General features: G+C 37.1%; 1 protein-coding gene across 1 annotated transcript in view; it reads left to right on the top strand.

The window, feature by feature from the left end:
- The window catches only part of SYNE2 (spectrin repeat containing nuclear envelope protein 2), a 271450-nt gene that overhangs the window by 103273 nt on the left and 142910 nt on the right, over window positions 1-25267 (top strand). Inside the window, exons 43-50 of the mRNA XM_068963775.1 lie at window positions 704-868; window positions 3314-3655; window positions 12188-12343; window positions 13211-13476; window positions 14122-16225; window positions 18008-18330; window positions 19442-19586; window positions 20892-21110. Of these exons, the coding sequence (XP_068819876.1) occupies window positions 704-868; window positions 3314-3655; window positions 12188-12343; window positions 13211-13476; window positions 14122-16225; window positions 18008-18330; window positions 19442-19586; window positions 20892-21110 (3720 nt within the window). The remainder of the gene's footprint in view (window positions 1-703; window positions 869-3313; window positions 3656-12187; window positions 12344-13210; window positions 13477-14121; window positions 16226-18007; window positions 18331-19441; window positions 19587-20891; window positions 21111-25267) is intronic.

Genomic DNA, 25267 nt, shown 5'->3' with positions numbered 1-25267 from the left:
TCAGGTTTCTCCCTTTAGTCTTTCCACATGATCTACAATAAAAGAATTAAGAAGTACAATGTCATTTTGTCATGAAGCATAGTACTATCTTAAGAGAATTATTTATATTCTTTGCACACTGAAAGTTGGATTCAATGTAAGGATTGCCTGGATTAGAAATCTCACTTATACAGATAGCAGGAGTTGTGCAGAGGTGAAGATTATGCTCACTTGGCTGTAAGTTATTTAATTGCTGCTTTTCTGACCAGGTGTGGTCACCTTATTTTCTTACTCCAGGAAGAGAACTTGAAAGTGGTTTTGCTCTTGAGTTAGGATTACTTTTTCCCAACTTTGGGGTTTGATTCTTAGGAAAGGAATCTGAGGTTAGGTTGATTTCACATAGTCTCATTTCTGAGAAGGATAATTGAGGGAGCTGCTTTATTATGGATGTTTGTGATTTGGTGATATAATTTGTAGCCATTTCATTTTGTAAACCTCTGACAAGTTGTTTTCGGGAGTGAAATGAAGGCAAAGAAACGTGGGGTGGGGAACAAATAAATATCTCAACACTAAAAATTTTACTAAAGAACTCTGGATGATTTATGGTCTTATTTCTATTTCAAGATGAACCCTCATAAAATAAATATTTATGAACAATTTAATTATATTCTGAGTGAGATAATTCAGAGATCTAATTCATACATTGTCAATGTTTTATTTTTAGGATTCTGTGCAGAAACTAGAAGGTCATGTTCAAGAACACGACTCTTACCAGCTTTGCGTCACAGACCTAAACACTGCATTGGACTGTATCGCTAAGGAATTTGTCTGTTTTTCTGATAGGCCTGTGGATGAAAGAGCAGTTGAGGAAAAACTGCAGAAACTGCAGGTATTAAGCAATATCCAGAAATGATAGGCATTGCATTAAAAAAAATCAATATTAAACACAACTTGACAAATTAGTGTACTTGATCAGAAATTCAAATGCTGAAAGAAAAGAAATAAAAAAAGAAAAAGAAATTAAGATGCTGAAAACGCTATTCAGATAAAGTCCTGTCTGGTCATGAAAAGTGGGAATGTTCTTCATTAGTGAGCAAATCCATTTATAATTTGAGTTGGACAGTACTCAGCCCTCTGGACCCTCAGAGGTAATTCCACTCATGACCAGTCAGCAGCTGCTGGAGATCTCTGTCTTAGAAAAAAGCGCAGTGATTCCAGGAGATAACTGGGTCATCCAGGAGATAACTAGGTGCACCTAATGCAATAAGGCCGAAGGGGAAATGGTTCAATTTTGCAGTCTTCATCACGGGTGGATAGGAGTTGTGTAATTTTCACCTTATTTATTTTCATACTCATGGACTACCTTAGAGTTCTCTGCAGATGGAGAGCTTTTAAAATTCCCACCCTCACCACTTCAACAACCCCTCACCTTACACAGTAAGCATTGCAGCTCTTTACCCGCATTCTCAAAACACATTCCTTGGAAGCTCACTGTTTGCACAGCCAACAAATGCAGTGTCCTCTGGAAGGAAACAGCAAAGCATGTTCTTTTCTATGCTGCTTTCACAGTCCTTTGGATATTGCATGGGGTGAGTCTTAGGAAGCACTAGTGCCTTGAGTTTGGGAATTTCTGATCTCTTCTTTTTAGGAACTTGGAAATCAAGCAAGACCCCCCCTTTCAGAATAGCTTGACACTGTCACAAGGCTACCTCCCTCTCCCTCTTTTTTCGGCCACATGGCATGTGGGATCGTAGTTTCCAGACCAGGGATTGATCCTGAGCCCCCCTGTGGTGGAAACGCAGAGTCTTAACCACTGGACCACCAGGGAAATCCTACCTCCTTTTTTAACAGTGATAATTTGACAAATGTTGAGGGTTATCATGTCCAAGCCCCTGTTTGGGTGCCTCAGATACTGAGAAAAGTCAGCTATAGTTGGAAGGAATCTCAGAAACTATAAAGTTCAGATTCCTCATTTTATATATGATGAGCTAAATGACAGAGTGGGGGCTACCACTTGGGTCTTCTGACCCCACTAGACTTCTGTACTTGAGTGTCTCATAGTTATTTGTGGTTCAGCATGTCCAGAAAATAACTCGTCATCTCCTTCCTTTTCTCCATACCCTGACTCCTTCCAGTGAGCCTGCTTCTTCTCCTCTGATTCTGGATATCTACACCATCTCTCTAGGCTGTGGGTCAGAAACCTGGATATCCTTTCTTAGGCTGCCCAGCCTAGAGGGGCATCAAGAGTTGTCTCTTTCATCTCTGGGTTATCTCTACAATTGGTCCCTCTGCTGTTACCCCCATGACCGCTGCTTTAGAGCAGAGCCTCATCTCACAGATGCCTGTGTATGTTAGATGGCTGAATAGGCTCCCTGCCTGCAGTGTCACCTCGCTGGTACAACTTGCCCATGGCCACCTTGTATCTATCCAAAATGCAATCTGGAACTCCCTTCTTCCAGCTGAAAAGGTTTCAATGACCTGTGCATATTTGTTAGCATACATCTTTCCACACTCTATTACAATTGTCTGTTTACTTCTGTGTCACTCTCACTAGGCTATAGGATTGTGAAGGGACTATATTTTACTCATCTATGTAATTTCAAAACTTGACCATATTACTTGCGTGAATGAATGAATACTTATTGTGTAGCCCATTAGAACAGTGAGTAATAAATACAGCATAGTTCACCTAGTAACTTTTAGGCTTATTCTGTTTCAGTAGTAACATCGTACCTGCTATAGTTTATCAAATTCCTTTTGAATCTGGAGATCTCAAATTAGCCTCATTCATTTAAGCATTTAGTAAGTATTGATTGAGTTCCTGCTATATTTAAGATATTGCATTTGATTGATTTAAGCTTTGCTCTGAATTTTAAATGTTAGCACTAGATTCATATAAGCACATACTAAATGATGTTATTCTTTTTAGGGCCTTGCACAAAGTAGGCACTTACTATTTAGTGTTTCAGTTGTGTTTGATTTTAGTATTATTTACATATTAATTAGTATCTTGAACAAAATATATACTCAACAAATATGTGTTGGCCGTTTCCTATGTTCTAGGAATGGGTTGTGAACATTTTCTTCATTACTTTTTATAAATGTAATCTTATAAAATCTTCTAGTATCTTACAAAATCTGTTGGGGAATTTGATCTGGGTCACTACATTAGTTTAAATTTTGCCCAAAGTTTCTTCTTTGTGATATGGGTTGATATGTTTCTTACAAAGCTTCCCACTAGTGAAGTAGAATACTCTATCATTTACAAAAGTCGACTAACTCTTGTGATAATTGAACAGTGATACTTTTGTGACAATCTTTTCTCTGCTCACAGGACCTAGAGAATAGTCTCCATTTACAAGATGGCACATTAGAGAAGATTTTAACTTTAGCAAAATCCGTCAAGCAAAATACATCTTCAGCAGGACAGAAGATTATTAAAGATGATATAAAATCATTGAAGTGTAAACAAAAAGATTTGGAAAACAGACTTGAATCTGCTAAGCAGGAGATGGAAAACTGTCTCAATAGCATTCTCAAATCAAAATGCTCAACAGAAAAGAAAGCAAAGTTTCCTCTGCCAGGCAGAGAGGAGCAGGTCACTTCTGATGTACAGGAGTCCACTCAGGACTCAGCTGCAGTGGAAAAGTTGGAGGAAGACTGGGAAATCAATAAGGTTAGTACTTGTGATTGCAGCTCTGAGACATTATGTCTGCGAATGAAGAGGTGTTGTTGGGCTCTGAAGAGAGGGTCGTAAATCAAGCCTCCTGATTTCATAATTAAACCCTCAATGTGCTGGCTATTTATGATGCTCACTTGTAAAAAGAGCCCTTAGAAAACTGTCCAGGATTTCAGCAGTGAAATATTACTGTTCATCTGTTAGAAATGTCAGTCATCAATTTAGGTTTATTATTCTCTCTGATATGTAATCAGATACAGTTTCTTGGGTCAAGAGCTCAAAAGCAAATTAGAGAAGGCAAAAGAAAATGTGCTTTACCCATTTTCTTAGGGAAAAAAAAAATCTAACAGCTCTATTTTGGTGGGTCTTTTTTTTTCTTGTTGATTTCATAATGAAATCAGAGACTGTATGGAAGGATAGCTGCCTTTCTTTATCTTCTTACATTAACCCTATACTGCAAATGTATTTTTAACTGTTGTCAGGTCATTTAGTGTGAGAATAATGACATTCAGGCTTCTGATCTTCCTGGGGAGAAGAAAGAAGAATATCGTTTTGTTTTCTTTCTAAACATCCAAATGGGTATATTTCCCTGTGGCTTTTAAAGTGCTTTCTCATAGGTGAGAGATTGAAATGGAAAACGCACAAAGAGCCATCCAATAAACTACACTTGAAAGAGTCTCCCTGTTTGGCAGCCTCTCGCAGTCCAGGGTCCATTGGGACAACAGCGAAAGTTAGCCCTTTCATTGTCAGCATTTTACAGAATGTGTGATACACGGGGATGAAGAGAATCTGTACTTCTGTTGTCTTCCAAGAGCAGAAATACATGGAGGGACTTCCCTGTGCTGGTCTAGTGGTTAAGAATCCACCTGCCAGTGCAGGGGAGCACGGTTTCAATCCCTAGTCTGGGAAGATCTCACATACCTTGGGGTAACAGCCCATGCACCACAACCACTGAGCCGGTGCTCTAGAGCTGGCGAGCTGCAACTACTGAGCCCAGGACTGCAGCTATTGAAGCCCTCTTGCCCTAGAGCCTGTGCTCCGCAAGAAGAGAAGCCTCTGCAATGAGAAGCCCGCCCAGCGCACCAAGAGAGGAGCCACCCCTACTTCCACAACTAGAGAAGTCCCACGTGCAGCAACAAAGACCCAGTGCAGCCAGAAAAAGAGAGAAGAAACGCATGGAGGACTAGAGGAGCCAGATAGGGTTTCCTGAAATGTGAAACAAGGTCAAATGCCAATGGAACATGTCTCTGACATGAAATCCCACATGTTGAATCAAGCTAACAAAGTATGTCTTAAAAGCTTAGGGCCCTGTGATGAGACTCTTGAAGTTGTATCTGTAAAAGGAACTTTCTTAATGGTATTTAAAGAGCCGTAAAAAGTAAAAATACTTGAGTGCTTTTCTATCCTAATACGTGACATTGATAACTGGATTTGCTTAATAACTCTAAGTTTAGCTTCTCAGACCCATGTTGGCTGTAAACTTCCCGAATTCAGTAGAGTATATTGAAAACTAAAGATCACAACCCAATAATAAAAATTTTTGTTTATTAAGCTTTTACTCATTCTTGAATGATGAGCTATTGATAATTTATGCTACTTCATTAGAATGCTTTTTTTTTTTTTTTTTTTTTTAGGGGCAGATGAAGGGGCTTAAGTCTTCAAATAATTTTCACAAGCCTGTACTAGAAGAAGCTAGTTTTAGTTTCTAGTAACATTTTTAACACCTTTTTTCCCCTCTATTGTAACATGAATCTTTTTTCTTTTTTTAATATGGAAAGGCATTTTATTTCAAATATAACAGTGTGTACATGTCAGTTCCAAACTCCTAGTCCATCCCTACCCTCAGTCCTGTCCACCTGGTAACCATAAGTTCATTCTCTACGTCTGTGAGTCTATTTCTGTTCTGTAGATAAATTCATTTGTTTCATTTTATTTTAGAGTCCACATATAAATGATATATGGTTTTATCTTTCTCTGTCTAGTTACTTTATTTAGTATGACAGTCTCCAGGTCTATCTATGATGCTGCAAATAGCATTATTTCATTCATTTTTTAAAATTTATTTTAATTGGAGGCTAATTACTTTACAATATTGTAGTGATTTTTGCCATATATTGGCATGAATCAGCCATGGGTGTACATGTGTTCCCCATCCTGACCCTCCCTCCCCATCCCATCCCTCAGGGTCATCCAAGTGCATCAACCCTGAGCACCCTGTCTCATGCATCGAACCTGGACTGGCGATCTGTTTCACATATGATAATATACATGTTTCAATACTATTCTCTCAAATCATCCCACCCTTGCCTTCTCCCACAGAGTCCAAAAGACTGTTCTTTACATCTGTGTCTCTTTTGCTGTCTCGCATATAGGGTCATCATTACCATCTTTCTAAATTCCGTATATATGCGTTAGTATACTGTATTGGTGTTTTTCTTTCTAACACTTTACTCTGTATAATAGGCTCCAATTTCATCCACCTCATTAGAACAGATTCAAATGTATTCTTTTTAATGGCTGAGTAATATTCCATTGTGTATATGTACTGCAGCTTTCTTATCTGTTCATCTGCCAATGGACATCTAGGTTGCTTCCATGTTCTGGCTATTATAAACATGAACATTGGGGTACACGTGTCTCTTTCAATTCTGGTTTCCTCGGTATGTATGCCCAGCAGTGGGATTGCTGGGTCATATGGCAGGTCTATTTCCAGTTTTTTAAGGAACCTCCACACTGTTCTCCATAGTGGCTGTACTAGTTTGCATTCCCACCAACAGTGTAAGAGGGTTCCCTTTTCTCCACACCCTCTCCAGCATTTATTGTTTGTAGATTTTTGGATAGCAGCCATTCTGACTGGCGTGAGATGGTACCTTATTGTGGTACCTCAATGATTTGCATTTCTCTAATAATGAATGATGTTGAGCATCTTTTCATGTATTTGTTAGCCATCTGTATGTCTTCTTTGGAGAAATGTCTGTTTAGTTCTTTGGCCCATTTTTTGATTGTTTCGTTTATTTTTCTGGAACTGAGCTGCAGGAGTTGCTTGTATTTTTTGAGATTAATTCTTTGTCAGTTGCTTTGTTTGCTCTTATTTTCTCCTACTCTGAAGGCTGTCTTTTCACCTTGCTTATAGTTTCCTTCGTTGTGCAAAAGCTTTTAAGTTTAGTTAGGTCCCATTTGTTTATTTTTGCTTTTATTTTCATTACTCTGGGAGGTGGGTCATAGAGGATCCTGCTGTGATTTATGTCAGAGAGTTTTTTGCCTGTGTTTTCCTCTAGGAGTTTTATAGTTTCTGGTCTTACGTTTAGATCTTTAATCCATTCTGAGTTTATTTTTGTCTAAGGTGTTAGAAAGTGTTCTAGTTTCATTCTTTTTAATGGTTGGGTAAATTAAAAGATGCTTGCTCCTTGGAAGAAAAGCTATGACCAACCTAGATAGCATATTAAAAAGCAGACACGTTACTTTGCCGACAAAGGTCTGTCTAGTCAAAGCTGTGGTTTTTCCAGCAATCATGTATGGATGTGAGAGTTGGACCACAAAGAAAGCTGAGTGCTGAAGAATTGATGCTTTTGAACTGTGGTGTTGGAGAAGAATCTTGAGAGTTCCTTGGACAGCACAGAGATCAAACCAGTCAATCCTAAAGGAAATCAGTCCTGAATATTCATTAGAAGGATTGAGACTGAATCTGAAGCTCCAATACTTTGGCCACCTGATGTGAAGAACTGACTCATTGGAAAAGACCCTGATGCTGGGAAAGATTGAGGGCAGGAGGAGAAGGGGATGATAGAAGATGAGACAGTTGGATGGCATCACTGACTAGATGGACATGAGTTTGAGCAAGCTCCCGGAGTTGATGATGGACAGGGAAGCCTGGCATGCTTCAGTCCATGGCGTCACAAAGAATCAGACACAACTGAGCAACTGAACTGAACATTCCATTGTGTATATGTAACACCTCTTTAAAAAAAAAAAAATTTTATTGGCACTTTGGCCACCTGATGTAAAGAGCCAATTCTTTGGGAAAGACCCGGATATTGGGAAATACTGAATGCAAAAGAAAAAGGGGGTGACAGAGGATGAGATGGTTGGATAACATCACCGAGTCAGTGGACATGAATTTGAGCAAACTCCAGCAGATAGTGGAGCCTGATGTGCTATAGTCCATGGGGTCACGAAGAGTTGGACACAGCTTAGTAACAGAACAACAAATCTGAATTTTGTAATATTTTCTTAGCCCCAATAAAGACATGTGGACTTCATTATAGCTCAGTTGGTAAAGAATCTGCCTGCAATGCAAGAGATACTGGTTCAATTCCTGGGTCGGGAAGATCTCCTGGAGAAGGGATAGGCTACACACTCCAGTATTCTTAGGCTTCCCTTGTGGCTCAGCTGGTAAAGAATCTGCCTGCAATGTGGGAGACCCTGGGTTTGATCCCTGGATTGGGAAGATGCCCTGCAGAAGGGAAAGACTACCCAATCCAATATTCTGGCCTGGAGAATTCCATGGACTAGTCCACTCACTCAAGGGATATTTTAGATCCAGACCTTTGGCTGACTTTTTCTTTAATATCAAAAGTGTTAATACAGGCTTAGAGGCACAAGAAGTTACAAAATGCAGTCTGAAGGGTGTGGATGCTTATGATCCAAGATCATACTGTATATTTTTACAGAGGTGAATTTCTAAAATTTTTTAAATACGAAAATACAAAACTGCCTTCCATCTCCCCCTTCCTATATAATTTAAGTGGGGTTACAGATTAGGATATGATAAAAAGTGAGGTCTGAGTAATCTCTTAGGATTCTAGATAAAAAGGAAATACAGGGTAACTGATACATTCTTCTCTTATTATTTTTCTAAAAACTCATAAAGCAACATTATAGCTTAACCCATATTGAATGATCTTCTTGTCCCTTCCTTCCCAAATGTCAACCTTCATGGCAAAATTGCGCCTAAAAAAACCAAAACACCTTTTGTCTATGATTGCTTGTTGAATTTCTTTGTCATTGGGTATAATTTCAGTATGTCTGAATCATTTTTTGTTCTTTTTAACATTTTCTGAGTGTTTATAATTTCCATATTTAAATTAACATGGATGATCATAGACATAAAACATGTGAGGCATCCCGCTGTAGCTGAGTGACCAGAAACTCAGGGAAGTCAGTACTAGAATGAAGAGGTAGAAAGAGAGTTCATTCCTGGGGTAAATGATGTTTATTTCTGGTGTTGGTTATCCTAGTAAGTCAGTAGAAAAATTTTTGTCTTGGAACATGTAGTTAGGTCATGTGTCAACTCTGTCTTCCAAGTATATTACTTTGCTTTCTAGCCACTATGCAAATCTTGGTTCTTGCTCTAGAAGTATTATTCTCAATCCAAGATTTATTTCTATACAGGAGTGACTTACAGGGTATAAATGGTATTAACATCTAGGAGCAGCATGCATTTGAGGACATTCTTCAAAGTCCTAAAATATTAGGCTGAGGAACCTTAGAAAATTTCTATCCTAACCCTGTGTTTCAGGTTAGGGAATTGACATCAGAAGGTGTTAATCAGCCAAGTTCTCATTCTAGAAGAGTTGGGATTAGAACCAGGCTCGTCTCTACCCAGCTTGATGTTTGGCTGTCTATCCCCCAATTTTATCAAATGTGTTACATGGGCTGTTAATTGAAGTTTAATACGCTAATATGCTATCTGGCTCCAGTGGACCCTTTATTGAGTTCTTTTGCTTGCTTTCAAACCTTCTCTACCCTCCTTCAGCCCAGCCGAGCCCTGTTCCTGTCATTCCTAGCAGATCTCTGGTCCATAACTGCTAGATTGATTGGTCCTCAACTTCTTTCCACTTCATAAACCACTAATTGTTAATCTTGGCAATCGAAGACTAAATGAAACCCTTTTATTTTTTTCTAACGTGAATTCATCTACACATCCATTCAGTAAAACTTTCTTGAGTTGGCAATGAGGGTTCAGTGGTGAATGAAAATGGATATGGTCTCTCTTCTCATAGAGCTTCTGGTCTACAAGAGATGACATACATTAACCAACTAATTATCTGATGAGAGCCTAATTACAGGAACTAAAGGAAGAAACATGTTTCCATTATAATCTACAGTAAATGAGTCTGACTTGAACTGTAGTCAGGGAGAGCTTCTCTAAGGAAACAGTACTTAAACTGAGATCAGCAGGGGTGGATTAAGGAGTAATTTCAGTTCTAGGAAAACATCCCAAAGAAACTCACATATGTTCAAGAAGACTTAAAACAAGGGTGTTTATCATTGCATATCTAAAATAGGAAAAGTTGGAAGCATGGTAATATCCATAGTAGCCTGACAGACATACATGTTCATTCAGACAGCAGAACTGTATAAAACCTCAAATGACTGAGTGAGATTTATATCTGACACCATGATAAACCTCAAATCATATTGCTGAATGAAGAAAATAAGTTATAAAATAATATATATGTGGTTCCAATTTTATGAGTTAAAAATACATAAAATAATACTGTATGAATATTAATATATGTAGTCAAAGTATAAAGACAAATGTGTGTGGATTTAGAATAGTGGTTAGTTCTAGGGAAGAATAGATGAAAAAGAAGTGAGGACTGGACTTTAAATTGTATTTTTAATATGGAAAATTATATCAGTTATATCCTTGTCATGGGTCATGAGTAACCATGATATTGTATTCGTTTAAATATATTTGAAACATCTTATTGTTTATTGTTTAAAAGATGATGTTTCAGATGAGTCTGGAAAATCAGAATAGAGCTAAAGATGAGAAGCAAAAGATGGCTGGTTACAAAAGAATCTTTCCAGGAGCCAATCAGGGCAGGTGTCTGTGTTCTAATTCTGGAGTGTGCACAAAGGAATGTTACTTTTTAAATTTCAAATGTTCCTTTGAGGGATTCTGTTGGATTTTCTGCCAAAGTGGAAACATGGCTTTTGGATTTGGTAAACAAATGGTGTTTTGGGGTGATTTTAGGTTTTTTAGGATGCTCTCTCTGACTACTGAAGGCTGAGTACAAATAGCAGGTTGTAAATGTGGCTAGTCAAGTGACCGGTCCATCAGGTAAGAGAGACCAGGGCTCTGAATTCCTAATAAATTATTGATAAGGAGTGAAGATTTCCTGGGTTTAGTGTCTATGTCTTTAGCTCAGTAGCTCTTGCGCTGCAGGTGGATTTGTTGGGGTACTAAGTAACAGTAGCCATCGGGTGACAAAGAGACAGGCTTTGCCCTTGCAGGACTTCAGTTTATGGTGTAGAAATCTGTGATGTGGCACCAACGCCCCCCCTTCTCAGTCTTCCTGGATCTCCCTCCCTGCCCCCCATCCCATGCAGAGATCCTGCCTTCCATGGAGATTAACCATAGTTCTCATGAATAAATTGTTAGAAATGGAGGAAATTGGCAAAATCATCCCAATTATTTACAGCCTTTTAGAAGAAGTATCCTGTGCTAAGTGCCAAGCAGATATTTCAAAACCAGTAACACTGGTCAACTGAATTTTCTTACCAATCAGTATTGGTGAAGCTCCAGACGGTATCTGTTTTATTTAAATAAATCCTGATTTTATAATAGTTTCGCATTGACAGGAAACTTGCAAAGATAGTACAGACAGTTCTCATTTATCCCTTACCCAGTTTTTCCCATTGTTAACATCATAACATTATTATCTAGGCTGTATTTTTAAGACAATTTTTTAGCAATTTCTGCCATGTTTGGCGATGTGGATATATTTTATTCACAGACTTGGTACAGACTAGATGTTTACTGACATGAAAGTATATGGCAGAATTGAATGATATTTCACTTATAAAGTGACCTGAAAATGAAATCTACTACCTTAGCAAAATAATGTGAAATGTTTTAAAATTACTACTGTGGGACCTGGTATATATAAGTGCTCAACAAATGTTTGTTGAAAAAAATGAATAAATGAATTGAAATGCCATCTCTGTATATCCTATTGAGAACCTCAAGTTCTTAGAGCTTTTAGAAAAGATCAAATTACCCTCTATATAACCTGTTCTGCCATACCCAGAATTGGAATTCTTACTATTACTTGGTTTAAAGCATTACATTTTAAATGCATGAAATTTTGGCATTTCTTTCATCTCTCCACTTACTGTTTTAAACTGTAAGTGGGTACCATTGAATGCCTGTTTATTAAACCAGCCCTCTGCATCATGGTGAATACTACGTATGCGCTTTGGAACTTTTGTTTTGTTCATATCTGTTTTCTTTCTTTAAGACTGTAGCTATTCCTCAGTTATATAATTGAGAAATGCTAGATCCTATACTATCTTGCAAAAAAGTTTCATTTTTCTTGGTATTAAATATTGCGTGGAAAATACTAAATATTGTCATTAAATATTGCGTGAAAAAATCCACTTTGGTCATGGCAAAAATACACTTTTGAAAAGTCTTTAATGTGAGTAAATAGAAGAAACTGGAATTTTTTCATCAAGAGAAATAAAAATTATTCATTTGGAAGTTAGTCTGTTTAGCAATTAATCTTTTTATGTTTTCAGAATTCAGCTTTGGAAATGATTTTGTCAAGACAACTTTCTCTTGATGTTCAAGAAAGCATGAAAAACACTGAAGATGAGCAGAAAGTCAATGAGCTGCAAAATCAACCTTTAGAATTAGATGTTATGTTAAGAAATGAACAATTAAAAGAGATAAAGGTATGGAAACAAGAAAAACACTGACAACATGATTGCATCATTTATCTAGTGCAATACAATATATTTTAATTACCAAAAACTTGCTTGCACAGAATGAAAAGTCTTATTTAACCTTTGCCTGATGATCAATTTGGTAACTGTATAATTATGTACTAATCAGTAAGTTGTATAAATCTTTCCATTTAAAAAGTGTAAGAGTTTAATGAACATTAGTCTTTCTCTTTCAAAAAGTTCCTAAAAACTTACTTACTCAGTGATAAAATTTGGAGTTTCTGGCTTGTCATTATTCCTTTTTTTAGTCATATCTATTTTTCTGCATTTGACGAATTCCTTTTGTTTTTCCTAATTATCAACATTATGGGGTACTCCTCCTTCATTTTTATAGCTGTGTTGACATAACTGTGTTTATACATTTATGTACTTATAGCCATGGTAAGGCATCTAAAAATCCAGTACATGATCATGTTTTGAAAAATGATCCTTAGAATTTTAGCCAAGTTTATGTAATAGTAAACGTGTATCTAAAAGAGGAAAAAGAGATGATGCATGTAAATAATAAAAGCAAGATCAATCTTCTTTAGACATTATAGAACCTTTGAACACAATAGCGTGACCAGATTGCTATTAGAAGTTAGACCAATGGTGAATGTTAGTTTAGATTTTAACATGACTCCAGTGTTGGGGGGGCGGGGCAGGGATCTTTTAAATGTCAGGACCTTAGTTTCTTTGGGTGCAAATGAAATATTTAAAAATCTTCTTGGAATGGAATGTATTACTGGAAGGAAAGAGCAAGGGGGAAAATAAATGAATTAATTAATCAGCGAATTAGTAAGTGTATATTTATTGATCTCCTTTACTTGTTTTCAGGAATTATGTACCCTGTTGGAAGGAAAGAAAGCAGCCATTGAACCTCTAGAACAAAGTGAATATCTCAACAAAACAGAAACAAGTGCCTTGGTCCTCCACGATGAAAGTTATTCAGTGCAGCACTTGGATAATCTGCTTCAGGCACTTATTACTTTAAAGAAAAAGAAAGAAAGTCAATACTGTCTCCTTAAAGATTTTCAGGGACATCTCATGGCAGCTGAATCCTCGATGAAAGCCTTGTTGACAGAAAAGGAAAGTCTAAAAGTGTAAGTATAAGAATTTAGGACGTGCATTCTTTATTTCAACCATAGGCTTCACTTCTTTGGACAGGCCCAGGGTGTTAAGAGCTTATATTGTTAAAGCATATTATGATTTTAATACTACAGTATAGAAATTAATTTCATATGGAAACCATTAAAAAATTCTTTAGTGGTTTTCTTATTTTAAAGAAACATTTATATATTCTGGGTATGTATATTAAATACAGCTTCTCCTTAAAAAAATAAAGTTTAGCCTGATGGTTCTGCCTTCTTGATCAGTGTTGTTATTGTTGGTAAGATGATAACAAAGGAGTTGGATATTGTCATTTTCCTTAGTCCTAACTTTGCATAAGTACTTTACAGATTATAGAGGACTTTTGCATACATTGTTTCCTTTGCTCTTTTCTCCTTTCCTGTGGTTCTGCATTTTTACGATACTCATTTTATAGATGAGCTTTCTACATTGTCACACATTAATTGAGAGCCACAGTAAACAAGATTCTGATTTTTGTTTTAAGGAAAGAGTGTTCTTACAGAGAATCTAATCTTCTCTTTCATGAATTCAGAGCAGAATTAATTTCTTTTAATGACAGCTAACTTCATGTTGAGGTAGTAAATATTAATAAGCTTCACTTTTTCTTCTTTTGCTAGGGGACTCCTGGACAGTGCAACCTATATGGACAAAATTATAAAATTTCTGGCATCAATAGAAAAAGAGAAAGATTCTTTAAGCAAGATGAAAATTGAATGGGAAAATTTATCAAACTGTCTGACTGACATGGATAAGAAGCTCTTGGAAAGCCAGATCAAGCTACTTGAACATGGTTGGGAGCAAGTGGAACAACTAGTTCAGAAGAAGTATTCTCAACAATCAGTGGGGCACGATGAGTTTATGTTTCTCATGAGTAAAATTCAAGACCTTGAAACTTCCCTGCAGCAGCAGCAGCAGCATCTGCAGTTAAGGCTAAACTCTCCAGAAGCCCAGGAAGGGAATCTAAGCATGGTTGCTTTGGCCACTGAACTCCATACTATAAAGCATAGGTTTTCTATGCTCAAGGGGCGAGCTGAACTTCAGATGAAGAGAATTTGGGGAGAAAAAGAAAGGAAGATTTTAGAAGATGCAACAAGTAATTTGCAGAAGCAGTTGGAAGCATTGGAACCATTAAACATGGAGGTGGAAAATCAGATCAAGAAGTGTGAAACCAGATACAAAATAAAAGAGGCTATCTTATGGGTCAAGAATCTGTTAGGTGAACTCACTCCTCCCATTTCCCTTCTCCCAGATGATGTTCTTTCACAGATCAGAAAATGCAAGGTGGTGCACGATGGCATCCTAGATAAGCAGCAGGTTGTGGAGTCCTTGGTTGAAGAGGTCAAAGATAATATTCCTAACCTCACAACATATGAGAGCAATGATTTAAATAACCTCCTTCAGGACTTACAGAATCAATACCAAATGCTGGTTTTAAAATCAACCCAAAGATCACAGCAATTAGAACTTAAATTGGAAGAAAGAAGCAAATTTGTTGCCATAATAGGGAAGGTTCAACTTTCACTTCAAGGAAATGAAACACTGATGATCCCCAAGACAGAAACAACCTCCACAGAAGCTGCACTAGAACAACTGTATGTTGCTTTGACCACTTCTCAAAAGGAATTGCAGGAAATCAAGAGTGTAATCTCGACACATCTTCAGGAACAAACAAGCCTCTCTAAGGATCTAAGTGTATTTGAAAGATTATTTCTAGATGATCGATTGAAAAATCTTAAGACCAGAGCCAACAGAACTCAACGATTCATTCAAAATAAATGTAATGAAGTAGAACACAAGATAAATTTTTACAGAGAATTTCATGAAAAAATATCTGCACTTCAGAAGGAGTTTGACCATATACAGCACAGTGAACTTCTACTGAATCCAGAAGTAAACCCAGATGTTAAAGAGGAGTTGCATCATCTTAAAAACCAAATCACTGGCATTCAATCTAGTATCCTACAAGTTCTGAAACTCAAAGAAGTGTTTGACTGCTTAGAACTAAAGTGGGATTGGACCCAACTTGATCAAATACAAACCCAAGTACTTGAAAAAGAACGAGAACTTGAAGAAAAAATTAAGCAGTTGAATACGTTTGTGGCAGAATACGACAAATATCAAGCATCACTAGCTAAACTGAAGGCTTTGGATTTACAAATTAAGAAAAGGGCTGAACCAGTACTAACAATGCCTAACACTCCACCAGAAAGCAGTCTGCTCAATGCTCAAATTTTGAATCAGAGAATTGGGAAAGCCATGAGCTTGTATCATGAAATTATCAAGAAATTAAGTGAAAATAAAGACTTTGATGACTTATTCAAAGAGAGAGAAATACAACAACTAAAGCTGTATGCAGAAGAAAATAATAAGTTGCGCCAGGTTCTCCAACAAAAAGTGGCCCTGCAATCCCAACTGAAAGAAATGGATGGAAAGGATTTTAAGGACAAACTGGAAAATTCTTTACATGTTTTAAATCAGATAAAATCTCAGTTACAACAGCCATTACTTATAAATTTGCAAATTGAATACATTCAAAATGAAAAAGATAATTGTGAAGTGTTTCAGGAACAAGTTCAGGCAGAAATGAATAGCATTAAAGCTGTGACTGTTATTGAGAAGCAAAGTGAAGAAAATTCTTCTGAAGCTAGTGATGTGGAGGCAAAATTAAATGACATTGAAGATCTTTACATGCAGCTTAATGCAAGCATTGATTCCCGCACTGTAAGTTCTTTAATTAGGCAGTTAATGTATTTGTTTTAGTTTCATGTTTTTTAAAACAAAAACCTGATTTTATGTTTTACTCTCATTAATATCTACATTTCTCAAGAAATAACAGGTTCTTATGGCTGATCCACGTTGATGTTTGATAGAAACCAACACAATACTGTAAAGCAATTATCCTTCAATTAAAAATAAACACATTTAAAAAACAGAAGTTACAGGTTCTATAAGAACATTCTACACAGGAGAATAGTCATTTTAAAGAACTTCAAAGGGCCAGTTTATAGCCCCAACTCATTCCACATCAAAATATAGTGCTCCTAGTGGAAAAAGATGTTTGACACCGTTAGTTCTGTATGCCTTGTAGAATATGTTGGGCTCAGAACCAAAAAGTTTGGGTTTTGTTTTTTTTTTTAGAAATAGCAGAATGTAGTGGAATAAATATGGTGTAAAGAACACAAAACAGTAACTCCACATTTCTTTAGCACTTACAATGTCTAGGAAGTATGCTGAACACTTTAATCCTCACAGCAACTTTGTGAGGTGGCTGCTAATATTAGCCTCATTTTAAAACAAGGAAATTGAAGTTCAGAAACTACCATTTTCTCAAGGTCTTTCAGTAGTAACAGAACCAGGATTCATGTTGAGATCTGTCTGCTTTTAGAGAGTGGTCATCAAATTAAGGCTCGTTGGTCAATCTGCCTACAGCATCTGAGTTTATAAGTAAAGTCTTATTGGAACACAGCCACAGCCATGCCCATTCACTGGATGATTGTTATGGCTGCCCACCTGCTACAACATCTGGGTTGAGTAGTTGTGACAGTCTGTATGTCCTGCAAAACCTGAAATATTTAGTATGACCCGTTATAAGAAAAGTTTGCTGATGCCTGTTGAAGAGTGACTACAACAAACTCCCTCCTTTCCTGTAGTAAAAGGGTAGATATCTTAGGCATCAGTTAAACACACTGTGCTTAACATAACTCCTTTCACTGTGTTTTCTGAATTGTCACACTGAATTTATAGAATGGGGAAGTTAACTCCCTTCTTTAATTCAAAGAGTTATTAGATAATGTATTTGAACTATTTTGCTAGGTATAAATGCTATAGAAATATAAAGTCATATGAACTCTAATATGTTCTTTAAATTGGTACTTAATAAATTTCTCCACTTGATTTTAATATGGTTCCTAGAAACACTGTACATAAATCTTCAAACTGTTATGCTTAGAGATGGACTGGAAGGGACATTTCAAGTTCTTTATTTGAACTATTTGTTATTTCAGCAAGAAGAGATCTGGAGACATTAAGTGATGTGCTCAAAACTAAAGTTAATGGCAGAGACATTAATTTAGAAATGCAGCAGATCTGGGGAGGCAGGCTTTCCAGTTTTGTTTTCTTTTTTTTTTTTTTTCACAAATATTGCTTGAGGTTATATACATTAAATATATTCAGTTGTTTTATTTAATAGTCTAATACAAGAGTTCTAGACCATTAATATATATCATTAGAAATGATTCATGACATGTATTTTTAAATTTAGATTTTTTCTTTATGAAATATTTAAAATTTCAATATGAAATAATTCTAGAAATAATTTTATTTATGCAAAGAAAAACTTATTCATTTTAAAATATCAGTGTAATATTATCAAACTAAAAGTGTGAGACGCTTGCTCTTGTATGACCCAGAGACGTATTATGAATGTATCCCAGACATTCAAAAATGACAGAAATCCCCCACATTTGAAAATTTCATCACAGCATCTAATCTCCCATTCACCAGAATGTCTTGAATGATGCTTATGAAAATATGACACGCTATAATGAAGCGGTCTCCAGGGCCATGGAGATCATCTCCTATCTGGAAGCCATCATTGCGTCGCATAGAGTAGATCTTGATAATCCAGAAGAATCAGTAGAGGTGCCTCGCCGGAAACAAGAGGAACTGAAATCCACAATAGCAGGCATCCAGGACCTCACTGAGAATCTGGGGACTATATCCAGCCTGGAAGCTAAACGACAACTTGAGCGCACTTTCCAGGACTTAGTTTCTAAGCACTCAGCCTTGAGGGAGGCAGCCAAAGAAAAGGAAGCTGAAGTAGAAAGGTAGGCACTTCTTTCTAAAGGTAAGGCTTTAAGAGCAAATATAGATTATAATTAACATGTACATGTTAGAAATAATTTGGAAAATAAAAATCACTGTCTAAGGAAACCTATAGCAAATATTCTGTTGCATTTTTTATTTTTTCTTAATATCAAGTGCTTAAAATGGAATGTTTATAGAAATCTGCATGTGGTGTAAAGAATAATGATAAACACCTTTGTACTGAAAGGTTCAAAGGTAAACATCATGACTTTTTAATTCCTTTGTGGACTCCTTCCCTCTCCTCTCAGAAATAACCATTATCCTGTCTTTATTGACCATGCCTTTGCTTTAAAAAATATTTTTACTATATATTTGTCTCCTGTTTTCATGTATGTGTTCTCTTCTGTGACTTCATTTTTTTTTTCACACGTATCATTATGATTCTGAAGTTCATTCATGTTTTGTCTGTAGTAAAATTCACTCACCCAGGTATTGGTAGATATTTGGATTGTGGCAGTTTTTTCTAGGAAGAACGTTTTCAAATTCACTTCCCTTGGGTGTATACTTAGGATTGTGATTACCAGGTCAAAAGTTATACACATCTTAAATTTTTAATTCTGAATGATTTTATCTATTTCTACTCAAGCCAGCAGCATTTTAATATTCCAGTGGTCCCATATCCTCATCAATTCTTAATTTTTGCCAGTCTGATGGTTGAGAAATGATATTTCATTGTGGTTTTAATTTGAATCTTTATTATTGCTGATGAATTGAGCCTCTTCTGTGAATACTTCTTGATCAAAAGTTATGAGCAGTTTTAAGACGAAGGAGCTTTCTACAAGAATTGTACCAATTCACACCTTGTTGGCAGTGTTCAAGAATACAGTTTTCCAAAGTTGAAATGTTTGGGGAACAGTCTCAATCTACCTGTTAATATTTGCATTAAAAGTCTCGTGCAGATCTGGTGAGGGGGAAGTAGTCAATAAGTATTTGTTGAAATATAATGAGTAGCAAAAAGAGAATTAAATTCTGTTTTTTATTAGGGGTTCAGAATACATTCTGGAAAGTTCAGAATTTATTGCACTAAATAAAGTATAATATTACTTTTTTCCCCCAACTGTGCCTCACTAGGTGTCTTGACAATTACAAATGCTATACGAATATAAATGAGAAAATTTGCACTAACCTCAGCCAGATGGAGACCATTCTTGGGCAGTCCATGTGCCCCTTGCCAGTGTCTTACAAAGAAGCTTTGGAGCGCTTGGAACAGAGCAAGGTAACAGATACTCCAACTCTTCAGTAAGACTGTGTGCAAAAATTGGCAGGAAGAGCAAGTGGGGGCATCGGGGGATATGGCTCTGTTATGACCCACGGAAATCTTTAACCTAATTCATAACACTCAAGAAAATTCCTCAACCGAAAGCCATGGGGAAAATGAAGCATTGGTTCTGAGAGAGTTAATCAATTGAGTTCACAGGACAGTCCTCTGCCCAGTAGCATACTGTCCTTATTAATCATTCTTCTGAAAGCTTTGCCTTGCTTGTTACTTTGTTGGAGATCACTGGGTCTATGACAGAGCATTTAATGCAACTATCTTAAGTGCTAAATTCTGGTTACTTTTTATACTTTATTACTGAGCAATTTTAGTTTTACAGTTTTTATCTGTTGCAGTTATTGTGTTATAAGCATTTGGATGAGAACATTTTAAATCATCTGTGCTTATCATCTACCACAAAACAAACAAACACAAAGCCAAAAAACCTTAACTAATGTGTTAGTGGTTGATGCTGTAAGTGTACAAATTATTAATACCTATCTAGTAAAATATGGGCCAAAGCTATGGTCTTTCCAGTAGCCATCTATGGATGTGCAAGTTGGACCATAAGGAAGGCTGAGCACTGAAGAATTGATGCTTTCAAATTGTGGTGCCGGAGAAGACTCTTGAAATTCACTTGTACAGCAAAGCAATCAAACCAGTCCAACCCTGAATACTCATTGGAAGGACTAATGCTAAAGCTGAAGCTCCAATACTTTGGCCATCTGATGGGAAGAGCTGACTCACTGGAAGAAGGCCCTGATCCTGGGAAAGATTGAAGGCAAAAGGAGAAGAGGGCTGCAGAGGATGAGATGGTGGAATAGCATCCCCAACTCAAGAACATGAACTTGGGCAAACTCCAGGAGATAGTGAAGGACAAGGAGGCCAGGCGTGCTGAAGTCCACGGGGTTGCAAAGAGTCAGACATGACTTAATGACTGAACAACAACAAAATATGAGACTTACATTAAAATTTTTAAAAAATGAACTTCTAGGAATATTTACCTTGGAAGACACATGTTTACTTGGAAAATGTGATTTAAGGGTCATTATTTGTCCCCATAATTCTAAATTCATGTGCTGTATAACAATACATTGACACTTCTCATCTGTCTCAAATTGACTTTCAAAAGGAATAAAAATGGATCACATCTTACTTATGGATGATTTAAAAACGTTAATTGTTCAAGATTGAAAAGGTTTATAACTCTCAGAATAGTTCTGAATTCAGAAAAATTCTATTCATCTTTTTCTTTTCTCTCTTAAGGCCTTTGTGTCAAATCTTATATCAACCAAGGGAGAACTGATTAAACAACGACAGGTCCTCAGACACTTGAGAGCCACGTGCACGGACAGTGACAGCCTCTATTTGCTCAGAAGCACATCGGCTCTTTGGGAGAGATGGCTAAATTTGCTGGAAGCTGCTAAAGAGTGGGAGATGTGGTGTGAAGAACTGAAGCAGGAGTGGAAATTTGTCCATGAAGAAGTAAGTGCTTATGAGCAACAGTCACAACATACAGTTTACTAACATGTGTCATTTAAATTGCTTTATTATTTTCATTTTTTAAAATTGTAAAACAAGTCCTTGATCTGTACCATTTGTTTAGATCACATATATGGAACCATGTCCATGGTTTATAGCGATCAGGTCCTAGCAAAATAATCTCCAAGATATGATTCAAGAATGATTCAAGTTCTTTCATGATAGTGGTATTTTTTCAGTGTCAGATAACTTAGAAATAAGTGATGAGTTGCCCATATGATCTTTAAAATGTTTATTGTGCATATAATTTTAGTTCAGTTGCTCACTCATGTCCAACTCTTTGCAACCCCATGAACCACAGCACCCCAGGCCTCTCTGTCCATCACCAACTCCCGGAGTCCACCCAAACCCATGTCCATTGAGTCAGTGATGCCATCCAACCATCTCATCCTCTGTCATCCCCTTCTCCTCTTGCCCTCAATCTTTCCCAGCATCGGGGTCTTTTCAAATGAGTCAACTCTTCACATCAGGTGGCCAAAGTATTAGAGTTTCAGCTTCAACATCAGTCCTTCCAGTGAACACCCAGGACTGATCTCCTTTAGGATGGACTGGTTGGATCTTCTTGCAGTCCAAGGGACTCTCAAGGGTCTTCTCCAACACCACAGTCCAAAACCATCAATTCTTCTGCGCTCAGCTTTCTTTATAGTCCAACTCTCACATCCATACATGACCACAGGAAAAACCAAACCATAGCCTTGACTAGACAGACCTTTGTTGACAAAGTAATGTTTCTGCTTTTTAATGTGCTGTATAGGTTGGTCATAACTTTCCTTCCAAGAAGTAAGTGTCTTTTAATTTCATGGCTGCAATCACCGTCTGCAGTGATTTTGTAGCCCAGAAAAATAAAGTCAGCCACTGTTTCCCCATCTGTTTGCCATAAAATAATTGGACCAGATGCCATGATCTTAGTTTTCTGAATGTTGAGCTTATTTAAGCCAACTTTTTCACTCCTCTTTCACTTTCTTCAAGAGGCTCTTTAGTTCTTCTTCACTTTCTGCCATAAGGGTGGTGTCATCTGCATATCTGAGGTTATTGATATTTCTCCCAGCAATCTTGATTCCAGCTTGTGCTTCCTCCAGCCCAGCGTTTCTCATCATGTACTCTACATATAAGTTAAACAAGCAGGGTGACAATATACAGCCTTGACGTACTCCTTTCCCAATTTGGAACCAGTCTGTTGTTCCATGTCCAGTTCTAACTGTTGCTTCCTGACCTGCATACAGGTTTCTCAAGGGGCAGGTCAGGTGGTCTGGTATTCCCATCTCCTTCAGAATTTTCCACAGTTTGTTGTGATCCACACAGTCAAAGGCTTTGGCATAGTCAATAAAGCAGAAGTAGATGTTTTTCTGGAACTCTCTTACTTTTTTGATGATCCAGCAGATGTTGGCAATTTGATCTCTGGTTCCTCTGCCTTTTCTAAAACCATCTTGAACATCTGGAAGTTCATGGTTCACATATTGCTGAAGCCTGGCTTGGAGAATTTTAAGCATTACTTTACTAGCATGTGAGATGAGTACAATTGTGCGGTAGTTTGACCATTCTTTGGCATTGCTTTTCTTGGGGATTGGAATGAAAACTTAAACCCTCTTAAAAATAACTGTCTCTCCATCACATTAAAGGTTAGAATAAGGTAATATTCATAATAATCAACTTATTTTGAAATTAATTGCAGTTGTTAACTGTGGAAATTAACTACAGTTGTTAATTATTGACCTAAAAGTATATAAGATGTTCTTTCCAAAGACTGTCTCAAAGAAAACCTCCATAGTATAAACTGATCACAGACGTTAATTTAACCATGGTTGAGGCCTAAGGCATCACATACATTTAGAAGGAAAATTTTAAATAGTATAAAATTATCTTTGCTGTTTTTCATTCACTCAATCATGTCATACTCTTTGTGAGCCCATGGACTATAATATGCCAGGCTTCCCTGTTGTTCACTATTTCCCAGAGCTTGCTCAAACTCATGTCCATTGAGTCAGTGATGCCATCCAACCAGCTCATCCTCTGTCGTCCCCTTCTCCTCCTGCCTTCAATCTTTCCCAGAGTTGGCTCTTCACATCAGGTAGCCAAAGTATTGGAGCATCAGCTTCAGCATCAGTCCTTCCAGTGAATATTCAGGACTGATTTCCTTCAGGATTGACTAGTTTGATCTCCTTGCAGTCCAAGAGACTCTCAAGAGTCTTCTCCAACACCACATAAAATTATCTTAGGGTATTCTTTAATCTTTCTACAGAACCAGTCATAAATGAGGTACAAATCAGAACGTTAAGTGAAAACTCTTCTCTCTTATGCCTGTCAAAATTCCTGCTGAATTGCTTAAAACAGAAATATAATCAATACTTGATTGGCCGTAGGTCACATTGCTTTAGGATTTAAATGTTTAGCACTGTCATATTCTTCTACCAGTCTAAGGATAGAGGAAAGTTACCTACAGAACTTAACTTGAAAGTCACTCAATCGTGTCTGACTCTTTGCGACCCCATGGACTATACAGACCAAGGAATTCTCCAGGTCAGAAGACTGGAGTGGGTAGCCGTTCTCTTCTCCAGGGGATCTTCCCAACCCAGGGAATCTTCCCAACCCAGGGATCGAACCCAGGTTTCCTGCCTCACAGGCAGATTCTTTACCAGCTCAGCCACAAGGGAAGCCCAAACTTAAAACTTGGTCTTCTTGAAAATGAGTATCATTTTAGTGATGTTGCCTGGGTTGGATTAGTAAATAGTATCTTGAATGTGAAAACATCAAGGAGCTTTGTAAAATTGTACTGTTAGCAGGACTGCCAGCCTCCGGTTCTTTTTCATCCACAATGGCACTGTTTACTGAGGCCTTCTGTGCAGTGTGTTCCCATGTGTTGTGCTGAGAAGGCAGTCCAGTGGTTAGGAACATCTTGCTCTCATTGCAGAGGGCACGAGTTTGATCCCTAGTCAGGGAACTAAGATCCCACATACCACACAGCAGGGCTGGGGAAAAAAAAAAAAGGCCGTTCACACATGATGCCACTGAATTTTTGCCCTCACGAGTTACCTGTTATGACCATATTCTAAATGGAAAAGCTGAGGCACTTAGAAATTTAAGTTGGTACAAGCCCTCTAAGCTAGTGATTAAACTGGGGCTGTGGACTGGGGCCATATCTATTTTGCCCATTGCATAATTTTGGAATCTGAATAAGGCTTTGCTCTAAATTGGCACTTAGTATTTGTTGAGGGACAGCTCTTATTCAAATCCATGTCTAAGCCAGTCCTAAGCTTATTTATATTTTATTACATTATCTTTTCTTGCTCTATACGCATTAGCAATCATATTTTATCAGTACCAGGCAATCATACTCAGTAGTTGTTTAGTAGTAGTTATATTTGTAGTTATTCATACATTTGACAGTATCTGCTAACAGGATGTCTTTCAAAGAGTAATGCAAACAAAATACGTTCTCCTGTACTAACAATAATAACTACTAACACTTAATAGGCACTTAATTGAACATGTGTCAGGCACAGTTCTAAGCACTTGACATGTGTTACACTTACGTTTATCCTCACAAGAATCCTATGAAGTGTAGATATTTTTACTATCCTCATTTTATAGACGAAGAAAATGAGGCACAGTGAGATTAAGTTGCTCAGTTTCATAAGTGAGTGATGGAAGATTCAACTTACAGTCCGTTTTTAACCATTAAGCTATCCACTTAAATGATATTTACACCTACCAAATTGATATGAGTTTCAAATAGCTTTCATCCATTCAATAAAAATTATACCATCTAAATACCTGTACATGCAAGGTTCTTCTGGCATGGTTGATTTTACAAGTGACAAAATGAATTTCTGTCTTTAAAAAATACAGTCCCCGGGGAGAGAGGTGGGAGGGGGGTTCAGGATGGGAAACACGTGTACACCTGTGGTGGATTCATGTTGATGTATGGCAAAACCAATACAATATTGTAAAGTAATTAGCCTATAATTAAAATAAATAAATTTATATTTTAAAAAGTACAATCCAGTATCTTTATGAAAGAAAGTTTTGTAAATATATTTTCAAAAGTATACGTGCTTATTTAAATTTACCAATTAAAAAATTAATTTAAATTTTGATTTACT

The sequence above is a fragment of the Capricornis sumatraensis genome, chromosome 2, assembly GCF_032405125.1.
Source record: "Capricornis sumatraensis isolate serow.1 chromosome 2, serow.2, whole genome shotgun sequence".
Taxonomy (NCBI): Eukaryota; Metazoa; Chordata; class Mammalia; order Artiodactyla; family Bovidae; genus Capricornis; species Capricornis sumatraensis.
This window is presented reverse-complemented; position numbering and strand designations above follow the sequence as displayed.